The sequence below is a fragment of the Ovis canadensis genome, chromosome 12 (genome assembly GCF_042477335.2).
Source record: "Ovis canadensis isolate MfBH-ARS-UI-01 breed Bighorn chromosome 12, ARS-UI_OviCan_v2, whole genome shotgun sequence".
NCBI lineage: Eukaryota > Metazoa > Chordata > Mammalia > Artiodactyla > Bovidae > Ovis > Ovis canadensis.
The window spans coordinates 45487271-45502745 of record NC_091256.1 but is presented as its reverse complement, the minus strand read 5'-3'; the positions used below and the strand labels follow the sequence as shown (position 1 = coordinate 45502745).

At 36.0% G+C, this 15475-nt stretch overlaps 1 protein-coding gene across 7 annotated transcripts in view; it reads left to right on the top strand.

Moving 5' to 3' along the window:
* EXO1 (exonuclease 1) overlaps nucleotides 1-15475 on the top strand; it is a 44927-nt gene extending 29452 nt beyond the window's left edge. For 3 of the 7 annotated variants that reach the window (XM_069545558.1, XM_069545557.1, XM_069545559.1), the window contains exons 12-16: nucleotides 1922-2480; nucleotides 5654-5755; nucleotides 10965-11150; nucleotides 11877-12070; nucleotides 14903-15475. In XM_069545558.1, the coding sequence (XP_069401659.1) occupies nucleotides 1922-2480; nucleotides 5654-5755; nucleotides 10965-11150; nucleotides 11877-12070; nucleotides 14903-15041 (1180 nt within the window). In that variant the 3' untranslated portion in view covers nucleotides 15042-15475. The remainder of the gene's footprint in view (nucleotides 1-1921; nucleotides 2481-5653; nucleotides 5756-10964; nucleotides 11151-11876; nucleotides 12071-14902) is intronic. The other 4 variants (XM_069545561.1, XM_069545560.1, XM_069545562.1 and 1 more) reach the window with 2 other exon arrangements.

Sequence of the window (15475 nt, the reverse complement as noted above, 5' to 3'; positions counted from 1 at the left end):
CAGTGCTGCGATGAACATTGGGGTACATGTGTCTCTTTCAATTCTGGTTTCCTCGGTGTGTATGCCCAGCGGTGGGATTGCTGGGTCATAAGGTAGTTCTATTTGCAATTTTTTAAGGAATCTCCACACTGTTCTCCATAGTGGCTCTACTAGTTTGCATTCCCACCAACAGTGTAGGAGGGTTCCCTTTTCTCCACACCCTCTCCAGCATTTATTGCTTGCAGATTTTTGGATCGCAGCCATTCTGACTGGTGTGAAGTGGTACCTCATTGTGGTTTTGATTTGCATTTCTCTAATAATGAGTGATGTTGAGCATCTTTTCATGTGTTTGTTAGCCATCCGTATGTCTTCTTTGGAGAAATGTCTATTTAGTTCTTTGGCCCATTTTTTGATTGGGTCGTTTATTTTTCTGGAATTGAGCTGCATAAGTTGCTGGTATATTTTTGAGATTAGTTGTTTGTCAGTTGCTTCATTTGCTATTATTTTCTCCCATTCAGAAGGCTGTCTTTTCACCTTGCTTATATTTTCCTTTGTTGTGCAGAAGCTTTTAATTTTAATTAGATCCCATTTGTTTATTTTTGCTTTTATTTCCAGAATTCTGGGAGGTGGATCATAGAGGATCCTGCTGTGATTTATGTCTGAGAGTGTTTTGCCTATGTTCTCCTCTAGGAGTTTTATAGTTTCTGGTCTTACATTTAGATCTTTAATCCATTTTGAGTTTATTTTTGTGTGCGGTGTTAGAAAGTGATCTAGTTTCATTCTTGTTAAAGAGATTGTCTTTACTCCATTGTATATTCTTGCCTCCTTTGTCAAAGATAAGGTGTCCATATGTGTGTGGATTTATCTCTGGGCTTTCTATTTTGTTCCATTGATCTATATGTCTGTCTTTGTGCCAGTACCATACTGTCTTGATGACTGTGGCTTTGTAGTAGAGCCTGAAGTCAGGCAAGTTGATTCCTCCAGTTCCTTTCTTCTTTCTCAAGATTGCTTTAGCTATTTGAGGTTTTTTGTATTTCCATACAAATCTTGAAATTATTTGTTCTAGTTCTGTGAAAAATGTGGCTGGTAGCTTGATAGGGATTGCATTGAATTTGTAAATTGCTTTGGGTAGTATACTCATTTTCACTATATTGATTCTTCCAATCCATGAACATGGTATATTTCTCCATCTATTAGTGTCCTCTTTGATTTCTTTCATCAGTGTTTTATAGTTTTCTATATGTAGGTCTTTAGTTTCTTTAGGTTAAAATGACTTTTTTAAAGCTACTACCCTGAGTAAGTAGTACCTCTTTAGTAATAGAGAATTTAGTAATTAATTTGAAAGTCTTAACCTCAGTATTTAAAATAGTATAGAAATATATAGGGTCTATAAAAAGCTTGGTAGATTAGTATGCTACTACATGTTCCCAGACGGTTTACTACTAGGAATTAAGCTAAAATGAGAGGTAAATAGCTAATTTATTTTACTTGTATTTTAATTTATTTATTTAATTTGTATTCAAATTACAAAATAAGAGACAATAGTTATTAAGTATCCTTTCTGTTGCATATTTCTTTATCTGCTCAAATACTTGAGTGTCATGCATGTCTGCTGAGTTGCTCAGTTGTGTCCTGCTCTTTTGTGACCTCATGGACTGAAGCCTGTCAGGCTCCTCTGTCCATGGCATTTTCCGGGAACACTGGAGTGGGTTGCTATAACCTGCTCCAGGGTATCTTCCCGACCCAGGGATCGAACCCACAGCTCCTGTGGCTCCTGCGTTGGCAGGTGGATCAGCTGTGTGTAAAATGTATTTTTCCTTTACTTAGGAAATTAATGTATTTATTTTTAAAAAGAAGCAACCATCTTTCCATTATAAATGTTGTCACCTTCGTGAGCAAACTCAAATATTTCTGCATTGTTTCCGTTGTTTTTTTCTGTTAGGTTTTTTTCCAATTCTCTGGATTCTGCTGACTGTATATCAAAGAAAGCAAGCAGCCAGCCTCTAGCTGAAACTGCTGTCACAGATAAAGAAACCGATGCAGGTGAACCAGATTGTCTAGAGGACAAGAAGTTGGGTGATACCAGTGTATTGCATAATTCCAGTGAGCAGACTCCAGATGGTGTGACTGTGATGGCTGAAGAGTCTCAGTCTTTTAAGACCAGCGCATTCACGAGGACCATCTCACCACCCACCTTGGGGACAATAAGAAGTTGTTTCAGTTGGTCTGGAAGTCTTGGAGATATTTCAAGAACTCCAAGCCCCTCTCCAAGCACAGCATTGCAGCAGTTCCGTAGAAAGAGTGATTCTTCCACCTCTCTGCCTGAGAATATTGAGATGTCTGATGTAGCTCCATTAAAGAGTGATGAGTCAAGTGATGAATCACATCCCTTACATGACGTGGGTTGCTCCTCACAGTCTCAGGAAAGCATGGACTTGTCACCACACAATTTAAATGCATCAAAACTTTCTCAGCCTTCTAGTAAGGATTCAGATTCAGAGGTAAGTCACATTCTGAAGCCTTTGTTTTCAAATTCATATGTAAGAGAAAATAGGGTGTTAATCAGATAATTGAGGAAATTTTGCTCATGTTACGGAAATAATTGGTTGTTTTAATTTTTCACTCTAGACCTTACTGTGTAGAAAGTTCATGTTTTACTCATCTGAAGGCCTTCTCTGTATCTTTCATATTTTAGACTCATACTTTTAATCTAGCTATATATCTTGAATCATCACTATGTGTTCCACTGATAAGTGTCTCAAGTTGTGGAACACTTAAGACGTAAGAATGATAAGCTTATTGAAGTTATTATAAATTTAATATTTAAATCCTTAATATAGTCTTGAATTCAGACAGTGTTTGAAACCTTATAACTAAATAACCCTATTAACATGATGGTGTTTGTCTTAAGTTTTAATACTTAAGAAATATATATATTTTTTACTCGTATTATTCTTGTTGTAAGTCCCCTTTATGATAAAATAAGATAGTAATGTAAGAGATTTTATGTTATTCTATTTAAATTAATAAAAGCATCCTAGCCAATTTTTTCTTATTCATAAAATAGCTTTATTCTTACTTAAATCAAAGCTCCAAATAACTACTACTAGTAAGACCCAGTGATGTCATATTTTAAAATGATATGATGGCATAAGTTATCTCAAATTTACTAATTTAACATACTTCATTTTATGTTCACAACTATAGTTACCAAGTTGTAAGAACAATTATAACCTTGGTAATATTTGACAGAATTTTGAGGACTGATAATCCTGAATATTAAACATCTAATAAATCAGTATGTCTCTGTGTACCTGTGGTCCGTTGCTCAGTTGTGTTCAGCTCTTTTGCGACCCCATGGACTGTAGCCCACCAGGCTCCTGTGTCTCCATGGAGTTTTCCAGGCAAGAATACTGGAGTGGGTTGCCATTTCCTTCTCCAGGGGATCTTCCTGACCCAGAGATAAAACCCACATCTTTTGTGTCTCCTGCATTGGCACGCAGATTCTTTAATACTGCGCCACCTGGGAAGCCCAATAAATCAGTATATCTTGTGTTTATCAAAAGGAAAATATTTTATTCAAGTTCCTAAAGGAAACTTGAGTTATATTGGACTCAAAGAAAAAAGCCTAGTTAAAATGTGGAAACAAATTGTTTTCATTTAGAGAAAGCTGAAATCAGTTAATGTATTCAAATCCATTCCAGATTTTTAAGTAAGAGGGGCTTCCCTGGTGGTTCAGCTGTAAAGACTCTGCCTGTAATGCAGGAGATGCAGGTTCAATCCCTGGGTCAGGAAGATTCCCCTGGAAAAGGAACCAGCAACCCACTTCAGTACTCTCACCTAGTAAATCCCATGGACTGAGGAGCCTGGTGGGGTACAGTCCACGGGGTCGCAAAGGAATCGGATACGACTTGGCAACAACAACAAAATGCCAAACCAAACCCTTGAGGCTTTTGCTACTGTTTTCTTGTTCACTCACTTTGTGTTCAGTTCATCCATACTGGTCTCAAAGACTCTGTTTCTTTTAATACGAGCCTCCATTTTAATGTCATCTTTTTCATTTTCCACATCTTACTGCATTTTTCTCATGGCACTATTTGGGTTCCATCGTAGTTGTTGTTTCTTGAATATCTTTCATTAAAAATCACCATCTCTTTATGAGGATACTTTCAAGTCCTCTGAACTCCTTTGGAGTATTTTTGTTCCTTTTCCAGCAGACATCTTCCTGTTTTACTAACTTTGTATAGCTTTTAGCATGTTTTACTGAGAAGACTTACCAGCTCACAGCCTAAGAGCTCATCATGCTGACAAAACGCTCCACATGTCTGTCTTCTGGGCAATCATTTTTGTGCTTACAGTTATAGAAACATAAATTCTCTCCCCTCACCAAAAAAAACCAAACTAAACTAAAAATCATTCATTAAATCATCTCTTGCCACCAGATGTGGTAAATTTCTCTTAAGATAAAAGGATTAATGGTCAAACAATTGGGACAATAACAGATAACTTAAAAATTATGTTATCTTTCTTTATTCAGAAAATGTTTTAGAGTGTGACTGACGTTTCATTTTGAATATCATTTTTACTGTATGATTCTGAAGAAAATGCGTTGGAGATTTCCATTGGTGGTTCACTGTGAAAAGCAACAACTGTATACTCTATGTTTATTAAGTTCATTAACCCTATTTGAGGTTAATTAATCTTAGGATCTTACTCTTGATCTTTCTTTTAAGAAACAATATAGCCCAGAGTCATCACTACTATGAGTAAGGAAGTGTTTCTGTAAATTACAATCCAAATTTTGACTTTTGGATTGCTTTTTAAGTATATAATGCTATGTAAAATCCCAAGGTAAATATATATATTTTAAATCCTCTTGAAAAATGCAGAAATGTAAAGTCTCCTGAATTTATTTATTTACTTTCTAAAGTCCTTGAAAGGGTACAGCATCACATGGATTCTGTATCCAATGGCTTAAGCCAGAAGGTTGCTTAGAAATTTGGCATGAAGCCTGCCATTGTTCCCATGAACATGAGTTGCTTTTCCCCAGATTACTCTGTTTTTGTTGAGCATTGTTCTTTGCTTTGTACACACAGAAGTGTATCTCTTGCCTGGATAGAAGTCAGTTTCATCTCAGGCGTATGTCCGCTCAGTCATGTCCAACTCTTTGTGACCCCGTAGACATAGCCCACCAGGCTCCTCTGTCCGTGGAATTCTCCAGGCAAGAATATTAGAATGAATTGCCATTCCCTTCTCCAGGGGGTCATCCCGACCCAGGAGTCAAACCTGGGTCTCCTGCATTGCAGGCAGATTCTTTACCATCTCAGCCACCAGTCATAAACATCTTCAGTTTTAAGAAGAGCTGTGTGCTCCCTCTGGTTCTAGAGACCCCACTTAGAGCTTTTTAATTTATATTTTATACAGTTTACTTCTCCAGCTCAAACTTCCTACTAGTTTTCTGTAGTGAAACTGGCAAAGATCATTCTTTCCACATTAATTTTCTTTTATTGTATTTCATGCTTTTAATACCTTTTTCTTCTGAGAAGTAACATTTTATTTACACTGATTTTTCTCAATTTACTTGTTTTATGTTTTGTTGAATATTGGTCAGTTGTCATAAAATCTTGATAGTAAAAATCTAATTTTGCTTTATTTTTCGATCTTGGGGATCTAGGAATCTGATTGCAATTTTAAGTCACTTGATAAACAAGGTAATCAGAAATCCAAGCTACACTTGTTTGATTTTTCGAAGAAAGACACGCTTCTAAGAAACAAGGTAAAACACTTATATAAATTACTTTTAAATTTCAGAAGCAGAGCATGCTTATTACCAGGAAATATGAATATAAGCAAAATTAAAACTCAAAGTGCCTATATTCTTATTTATACAAAAATGTCTACCTTCAGATCTTTTAGGACCATTTTGTACTTGATTTGTGTTGGGTTGGCCAAAAAGTTCCTTTAATTTTTAAGGAAAAATAAAAGACACATTTTTCATTTTCACCAAGAACTTTATTGAACAACATATTTATTGTTTTGTTCCACTACCTTCTGCCATTTTCCAGACAACTTTGTAACTATCTTCCCAAAACTTTTATCATTTTGAGTAAAGAATTGTTCCAGGTACATTATTTTCAAAATTTTATAAAGACCAAAATAAATGAAAATCCGGTTATAATATCTGAATATGGCAGTTAAATCAGAAAACCAGTCTAGCTGTAAGTTTTTGTCTGGTCATCAAAGAAACCTTGTGGCATCCTGATGGAAGATGATACGTTTTCTGTTGACTTTCACCTAGTGCTGCTTTCAGTTGGTCCAGTTGGGAGCAGTACTTGTTGGAATTAATTGTTTGGTTTTCCAGAAGGAACTCACAATAGAGGACTCCTTTCCAGTTCCACCATGTACACATCACTTTGTTTGGATAAAGACTGTCCTTCAGTATGGTTGGTAGTTCTTCTGTTCCGTAATCTCTTCTGTTCCACATTGTTGAACAGTATCCACTTTTGATTGCCTGTCACAATTTGTTTTTATAGCAGAATGTTTTAATTATGTTTAAGTAGAGAATCACATGCCGAAATACTGTCAAGAAGGTTTTTTTTTTTTTTTTCACTTATGTGGAACCTAAACTTCAAAGCAATTAACATAAGCAAGCTGGTGCATATGATTTTCAACATTTGATTTGGATATTTTGAGTATGTGAGTGAGCTATCTCCTGTGTGGTATAACTTTGATCTCAGTTTGTGTCTCCCTTTGATCACTGTCAACTTGAATTGGTCTACGTGCCCGTGGATCTTCGTCTAGTGAGAAATCTGTACCTTTTTTGGAATGAAAAGTGAAAAATGAAAGTGAAAGTTGCTCAGTCATGTCCAACTCTTTGCAACCCCATGAACTATACAGTCCATGGAATTCTCCAGACCAGAATACTGGAGTGGGTAGCCTTTCCCTTCTCCAGGGCATCTTCCCAATCCAGAGATTGAAGCCAGGTCTTCTGCATTGCAGGTGGATTCTTTACCACCTGAGCCACAAGGGAAGCCCAGGAATACTGGAGTGGGTAACCTATCCCTTCTCCGGTGGGTCTTCCTGACCCAGGAATCGAACTAGGGTCTCCTGCATTGCAGGTGGATTCTTTACCAACTGAGCTATCAGGGAATAATAAAGTATAATATTGCCAAAAATAATTTTTTTTTAGCTTTTTATTTTTTAAATTTTAATATCTTTAATTCTTACATGCGTCCCCAAACATGAACCCCCCTCCCACCTCCCTCCCCATAACATCTCTCTGGGTCATCCCCATGCACCAGCCCCAAGCATGCTGCATCCTGCATCAGACATAGACTGGCGATTCAATTCTTACATGATAGTATACATGTTAGAATGTCATTCTCCCAAATCATCCCACCCTCTCCCTCTCCCTCTGAGTCCAAAGGTCCGTTATACACATCTGTGTCTCTTTCCCTGTCTTGCATACAGGGTCCTCATTGCCATCTTCCTAAATTCCATATATATGTGTTAGTATACTGTATTGGTGTTTTTCTTTCTGGCTTACTTCACTCTGTATAATCAGCTCCAGTTTCATCCATCTCATCAGAACTGATTCAAATGAATTCTTTTTTACGGCTGAGTAATACTCCATTGTGTATATGTACCACAGCTTTCTTATCCATTCATCTGCTGATGGACATCTAGGTTGTTTCCATGTCCTGGCTATTGTAAACAGTGCTGCGATGAACATTGGGGTACAAGTGTCTCTTTCAATTCTGGTTTCCTCGGTGTGTATGCCCAGCGGTGGGATTGCTGGGTCATAAGGTAGTTCTATTTGCAATTTTTTAAGGAATCTCCACACTGTTCTCCATAGTGGCTGTACTAGTTTGCATTCCCACCAACAGTGTAGGAGGGTTCCCTTTTCTCCACACCCTCTCCAGCATTTATTGCTTGCAGATTTTTGGATTGCAGCCATTCTGACTGGTGTGAAGTGGTACCTCATTGTGGTTTTGATTTGCATTTCTCTAATAATGAGTGAAGTTGAGCATCTTTTCATGTGTTTGTTAGCCATCCGTATGTCTTCTTTGGAGAAATGTCTATTTAGTTCTTTGGCCCATTTTTTGATTGGGTCGTTTATCAAAAATAATTTTTAATTCCATCTTCAGTATTAAATGACTGCACAGAAATTCACTAATTTTTTTTTTTTTGAAGCACACTAATATGAAAGCTGTCACAATGCAATCTAACAAAATTGTTTCAAATGAAGTTATAGACAGGGAAGTGCCATTAGAGCCATCTTATGGAAAAAACCTCATGAACATTTTGGCCAACCTAATAGGTATTTAAGTTGTAAAACTTGCTTTTTTTTTTTCTTTATAGTATATAAAGATCTATTTCATGTACTTAAATAACATTACTTATAATGACTAAAATATGCCGTGGTGTGCGTTTAACTAATCTTCTTATGTTTGTCCTTTACTCTAAAAATTTTTGTTATACCAAACAGTACTGCAATGAAGATTTTGTTGATAAATGTTTGAGTACTGTACACATTCTTGATTTTTCATGGGGATGAATTCTGTGGAGTGATATTACTGGTCCAAGGGCAGGTATTTGTAAAGCTTTGATGTGTATTGCAAAAAGGCCTTCTAGAAACTGGGTCCCTGATAAGTCAAGGGTTTTTTTCAGTGAGACTATATAAATATTTATGTGCCTGCATAGTGAAAGCTCATAAGTCAAAAGTCCATTTTATGTATTAAGTATCTTGCCAATATAAAAATACTAATTCCTACCTTAAAAATGGGCAAGAGACATGAACAGAGATCACAAAAGCAAAAAGCGCAAGGGGATGATTAACATATAAAAGCATGTTCAACCTCATTAATAATCAAATAACACAAATTAAAGTAATAAAATATAATTTCTTACCTCTTATTTTTCCAAAAGTTTTTAATTTACTGAACTTTATAAGGGTATAAAGTGCTGAAGTGAATAATCACATTTAAGATAGCATAATCCTATTAATTGGTATGATTAATTATCCCAATAATTAATTAATTAGGATAATAATTACTTAGGATAATCATATTGAGGAGAATAAGAATTGCTGTGCCATTTCTGGAAAGCAATTTGAAAGAGTTCAAATAATTTAACCCAGTAAGTACATTCTAGAACTTGAGCCTAAAGAGATAATGAGAATTTAAATACAAGACTACTTATTCTTGCATCGGTTGCGATAGTGAAAAATTGGAAAAAAAATCTAAATATCTAAAAAATAAGGGTGTGAAATACATTAAATACGTTGTTGGTTTTAGTGAACATGTATTATTTTTCTTATATAAGAAAACTATATTTATATAGTTAATATGTTACCTTCTTATGTTTATTTGTAAAAGCATAGAAACTTTACAGAAGTTTTTAATAAGTGATCTAGTATATCTATTTGAAAGAAAGTCATATCTCATACTATATAAATATATATAAATGCAAAATATGTAAATATAAAGTGAAAGTTGCCCAATCATGTCTGACTTTTTGGGGACCCCATGAACTGTATAGTCCAAGGACTTCTCCAGGCCAGAATACTGGAGTGGGTAGCTGTTCTCTTCTCCAGGGGATCTTCCCAACCTAGGGATTGAATCCAGGTCTCCTGCACTGCAGATGGATTCTTTACTAGCTGAGCCAACAGGAAATATAAGTTTCTTTTAAAAATCTCTGAGTGAGAAAGACTTTCAAACAGATCCTGTGTTGCAAAAATGTCCATATTATTTTTGAATGAAAAGAGAAACCATACTATTATATAATATGTGTAGTATGGTGTTTTTGTTTGCTTAAATGCTTGAAAATACGCATATTGTATATGTTTGTATGTGATTGTTAGTCACTTAGTCATATCCGACTCTTTTTGACCCCCTGGACTGTAGCCCACCAGGCTCCTCTGTCCATGGGATTTTCCAGGCAAGAGTGCTATAGTGGGTTGCCATTCCCTTCTTCAGGGGATCTTCCTGACCCAGAGATTGAACCTGGATCTCCTGCATTGCAGGCAAATTCTTTAGCATCTGAACCTCCAGGGAAGCCCATGTTTGTATAATCATGGTAAAAAGTCTGGAAAGAAATTAAAATTATTTGCGGTGGTAGGACTAAAGATATAGAAAGTACTTTCTCAAAAGAAGTTACATCTGAGCATTAAATCATCATGTTTTTATTATTATTACACTTTCAGATTTCATTGTCAGTGTTTTAACTGTCACTTCTGTTTTGGTGACAACTCCCCCGATGAACCTTCCCTCTTGCTCCCTGGTGTCCATCTTCAGTATATAAAATCAAACTCATCTTTCTTTTTAAACATATAACCAGTACTTCTTAAAGCACTTATCAGCTGTAATATTTGCTCTGTGTCACTTAATAATATTTGCTCAGTTTCAAAATCTTTGGGTTGTCCTCTTTCTTTATAACATCCAGCTGGATCCTTCTATTTCAAAGGCTAAAGAAAAACAATCAAGACATCTATACCTATCTAAATCCTGTTTCTTTCTCTGTCTCATTTCTTGCTCTCCTTTTTTCCTATCACCAACATCCTAATTTAATATTTCATCTTTCAGGTGTGAATCTTTTCATTCTTTATACACCCTCTACTATGTTCATCAATTTTAAATCCTTGTTTTATATTACCACACTCATACTGTCCTAAAAAAACAGTAACAAAACTTTAATGGCTCCACATTTCCAGCAGCATACAAGTCAATGAATCCAAGGTGCAGATAAAGACAAATATCATATGACATCATTTAATTATCTTTTAAAAAAAATGATACAAATGAACTGATTTACAAATAGAAATAGAGTCACAGACATAGAAAACAAACTTAAGTTGCCAAAGGGGTTAGCGGGAAAAGTAGGGTAGGGACATAAGCTAGGTGTTGGGGATTAACATATACACACTGCTGCTGCTGCTGCTGCTGCTGCTAAGTCGTTTCAGTTGTGTCCAAATCTGTGCTTCCCAGAGACAGCAGCCTACCAGACTCCCCCGTCCCTGGGAGTCTCCAGGCAAGAACACTGGAGTGGGTTGCCATTTCCTTTTCCAAGGCATGAAAGTGAAAAGTGAAAGTGAAGTCACTCAGTCGTGTCCGACTCTCAGCGACCCCATGGACTGCAGCCCACCAGGCTCCTCCATCCATGGGATTTTCCAGGCAAGAGTACTGGAGTGGGGTGCCATTGCCTATATAAAATAACAAGGATCTACTGTACAGCACAGGGAAGTATACTCAGTATCTTGTGATAACCTATAAGGGAAAAGAATCTATATATAATATATATGTGTATATAACTGAGTCACTTTGCTGTACCATTGAAATTAATACAATATTATAAATTATACCTCAATTAAAAATGAATAGATCAACTTAAATGTCAGTAGAGATCTGTTTAAGTAAATTATGGAACACATATACAATGGAAAAGATAAGCAACCTATTCAAAACAAAATTCAGTTCTACATGTGAAATGGAAAAATCTTAAAGATACATTACTCGGTAAAATCAAGATATATTAAGCAAGAAAAAAAGTGCACGTTGTGGTATGACACGATTTTTAGTATGCTGCCAGTCGTGTGGTGTGTGTGTGTAAATGAATTCAGTCATTGCACAGGAAACCAGTAATAGCAATTGCCTAAAGGCAGTGAGGAAGTAAGAGCGACTCACTTTTCTGTCTTTTCTTTTGTAACTCTTGAATTTAGGTACATGGATCACCTATTAAAAATATTATATAAGTTTTGCAGACCTAAACCCACTTTTGCACGTTGATTATAGGTTATTTTTTGTTCCAGTGTATAAATAATTTGTTTCAGTGTATAAAGTTTGAGATTAAAGGTAGTTTGTTTTAACACAGTAGTATTAAAACAAGCATTTAATCTTCAGATTCCTGGGCTGTATAAATCCAGTTCTGTGGACAGTCTTTCTACAACCAAGATCAAACCTTTAGTACCTGCCAGAGCCAGTGGGCTGAGCAAGAAGCCATCAAGCATCCATAAGAGAAATCATCACAATGCCGAAAACAAGCCAAGACTGCAGATCAAAATCAATGAACTCTGGAAAAATTTTGTATTTAAAAAGTGAGTTACCATGTTACTGATTCTAAAATAGGATAAATCATTTTTTCTCTATAATCTCAATTCCTGTCTCCTGTTTCTGTTTTCCTATGAATCAGTTTCTTTTTCCTCTTACCCTTAGAGTTTTAATTTCCTCTGGTCCCTGTAACTGACTCTTTGTAAGAATATGTACTCTCAGTTTCTGTATCTTCTTTTTAGTGAAAAGATGGCCAACTGAAAACCTCAGTTCTCAGTCTGGCTTTGGGGTCTCTATGTTGTTAAGCAAACTACTTTTCCAGGGCTTAAGTGCCTCAGCTTTTTTTCCTTCTAAAAGTTGTTTCAGACTTGAGAATGGAAAGATAATGCTGTATGGTTACTTCTGGACTTAAGGCAGTTTGTTTCCCTAAATTACCTCATCTAAAATGGAAAGAGTCAGTAAGTTTATGAGTTTATATGATGAATTAGCCAGATTTCTACTGTATATGGCAAACAGTGTTTTAAGAGAGTTGACCCTGCATATATCTACATTTTTTGAACCACATTTCTTCCGTTAGACAACAAAATTAACCAAAGAGTAGCATGACTTTATAGTTAATTTATTTTCTTGTTCTTATTACAGCAAATGTGCCAAGAATAAAAGCAAAGAGAAAGGGGTGGAGGGAGGTGTCTTACATGGAGTGATAAGATTAAACTTTCAGTTCAGTTCAGTTCAGTTCAGTTCAGTCACTCAGTCGTGTCCGACTCTTTGCGACCCCATGAACTGCAGCACGCCAGGCCTCCCTGTCCATCACCAACTCCCGGAGTTCACTCAGACTCATGTCTATCGAGTTGGTGATGCCATCCAGTCATCTCATCCTGTGTTGTCCCCTTCTCCTCCTGCCCCCAATCCCTCCCAGCATCAGGGTCTTTTCCAATGAGTCAACTCTTCACATGAGGTGGCCAAAGATTAAACTTTACCTAGTAAATATTGTTATCACAATCAGTTGAGATAGTATTAGTGGAAATACTTTGTAATAAATGCTGGACAATTATTTTTTACTTACATTGTATAAAGTCTAGATTAAACCATATAGCAGCAGTTCTCAAGCTTTTTGCCTTTAGGAACACTTTATAGTCTTAAAAATTACTGAGAGCCCAAAAGTGCTTTGGTTTATGTGTGTTATATCTCTTTTTAATGTGTTATTAAAAAGGACATTTAGAAAATATTTATTTTAAAATAGCAATCTCATTTCATCTTAAAATTGATAGTATATTTTTACAAAACTATGTTTTTCAGAACAAAAATGAGAATGACATTGTTTTACATTTTTGCAAATCTTTTCTGTCCAATTTAATGTAACTGAACTGGATTCTTATATCTGCTTCTTTGTTTGATTTGTTATGCCTTGGTTGAGTTATAGGAAGAAAATCTGATCTCACATGTAAATGCACTTTAGCTTAATAGCATGTTTTATTTAATTTTAATTTTTCTTCTTTTATATTACACCAAAATTCAGTACGTGGTAGTTTCTTAAAAGTTGTAATATAGGATATGAAACCACATTAATTGATTTTTATACATTACAGTCTATTAGCTCATATTGTATTTTGGTGTTCATCTTTTACTCATTCATAATTTTATAACATTGGTGTAAATCATTTGAAAAATGTGAACTTACTGAGTTGTGCTTATCTTTCAATTGTTGACACATTTTTGTTATGCAATATTTTTAAAAATCGCAGTCTTGCCAGCAGTCTTTTAAGTATTGGGAAAGTGACAAGGGGCAGATATAAGTTTTCCAAAATTCTAATTTTCACTGGAAAGCTTGAATTTTGTCTCTGGCAACAAATGCTGTTAGGTTTGTTTTTTTTTTCCTTAGAAATAACAAATAATCTCTGTTCATTTTAGAGAAGCCCTTTGCTAAATACTTAAATTTGAATTTCCATAGTGAGACTGACTTTTTTTTTAGTACTATCAGTATTTCTTAAACAGTTTGGTGACACTGTGTTGATTCATTGCCAGCAGCTTTACTTATTATCAGCACAAGTGTCCTTTTTTAGATTACTGATACAAGTGTCAGCACAGTATGAAAAGCAGATAAAGTCTAAATACTATTATGAAAATAGTTTTAAATATTACAAACCTCTCAAAAGGGTCTTGGGAATAGGATTAGTTTCTATAGACATAGAACTTCCTTCCAGAAGTTGGGAGTGAGGAAGGAGTGAAAAGATAGGGCTTAAACGTTGGTTCATGCTCCACTGATGCTGCTTCTCACCCAGACTTGAGAAGGATGCTAGAAAGAAAAAAACTAAAGTTTGTTTACTGAAATCATTCTACCTTCAGTTCAGTTCAGTCCAGTCGCTCAGTCGTGTCCAACTCTTTGCGACCCCATGAATCGCAGCACACCAGGCCTCCCTGTCCATCACCAATTCCTGGAGTTCACTCAGATTCATGTCCATCAAGTCAGTGATGCCATCTAGCCATCTCATCCTCTGTCGTCCCCTTCTCCTCCTGCCCCCAATCCCTCCCAGCATCAGAGTCTTTTCCAATGAGTCAACTCTTCTCATGAAGTGGCCAAAGTACTGGAATTTCAGCTTTAGCATCATTCCTTCCAAAGACAGGTGTCTATTTAGTAGTGGTGTGGTACCTACTTTGAAAGATGACTTAGAAAGCAGGAATGGGTACTAAGAAGCAAAACTCAAATTTTGCAGGGAGTACTCAGAAGAATTTGACTGTGTTACATAATGAATTGGGGGAAATTATACGGTAGAGGTTCTTATCCTCTTTATATACCTCTATTTTGTCCAGGCAGATTATTCTCTAATAAACACTACCATAAAAACACCAAATTCATTTTATTATATTATATTTTGCAGAGATTCTGAAAAGCTTCCTTCTTGTAAGAAGCCAGATCCCCTGTCTCCAGTCAAAGATAACATCCAGCTAACTCCAGAAGAAGAGGATATATTTAACAATTCTGAATGTATGCTTGTTCAGAGAGCACTATTCCAGTAAACGCAAGCAGCTGGGAGACTGTTGCCTGCAAGAGAATCTCTATCAATTTCAAGTCCTGTTTGGAAATGAGGCCATTCTGAAAGATTTGTTCTTAGATCTATGCTATTTATTTTAAATAGAACACAATTTTTTATAATAATTTTGTAACTGTTCGTGTTTGGCTTTTTATATTTTTATAAGAAGCTAACTAGAGAAATAACTTTGGAAAATCTACTCTACAGCTTTCCCTGTGGTCCAGCGGCTAGGACTCCTTGCACCCAATGCAGGGAACCTGAGTTCAACCCCTGATCAGGAAACTAGATCCCACTTGCCACAACTAAGGGTCCCCCTGCTGCAACTAGGACCCAGTGCGGCCAAAATAAATAGTTTTAAAACAAAAATCTATTCTAAAGATTTCTATAATGTTGTCAAATACAAAGATGATAAATGGAAAA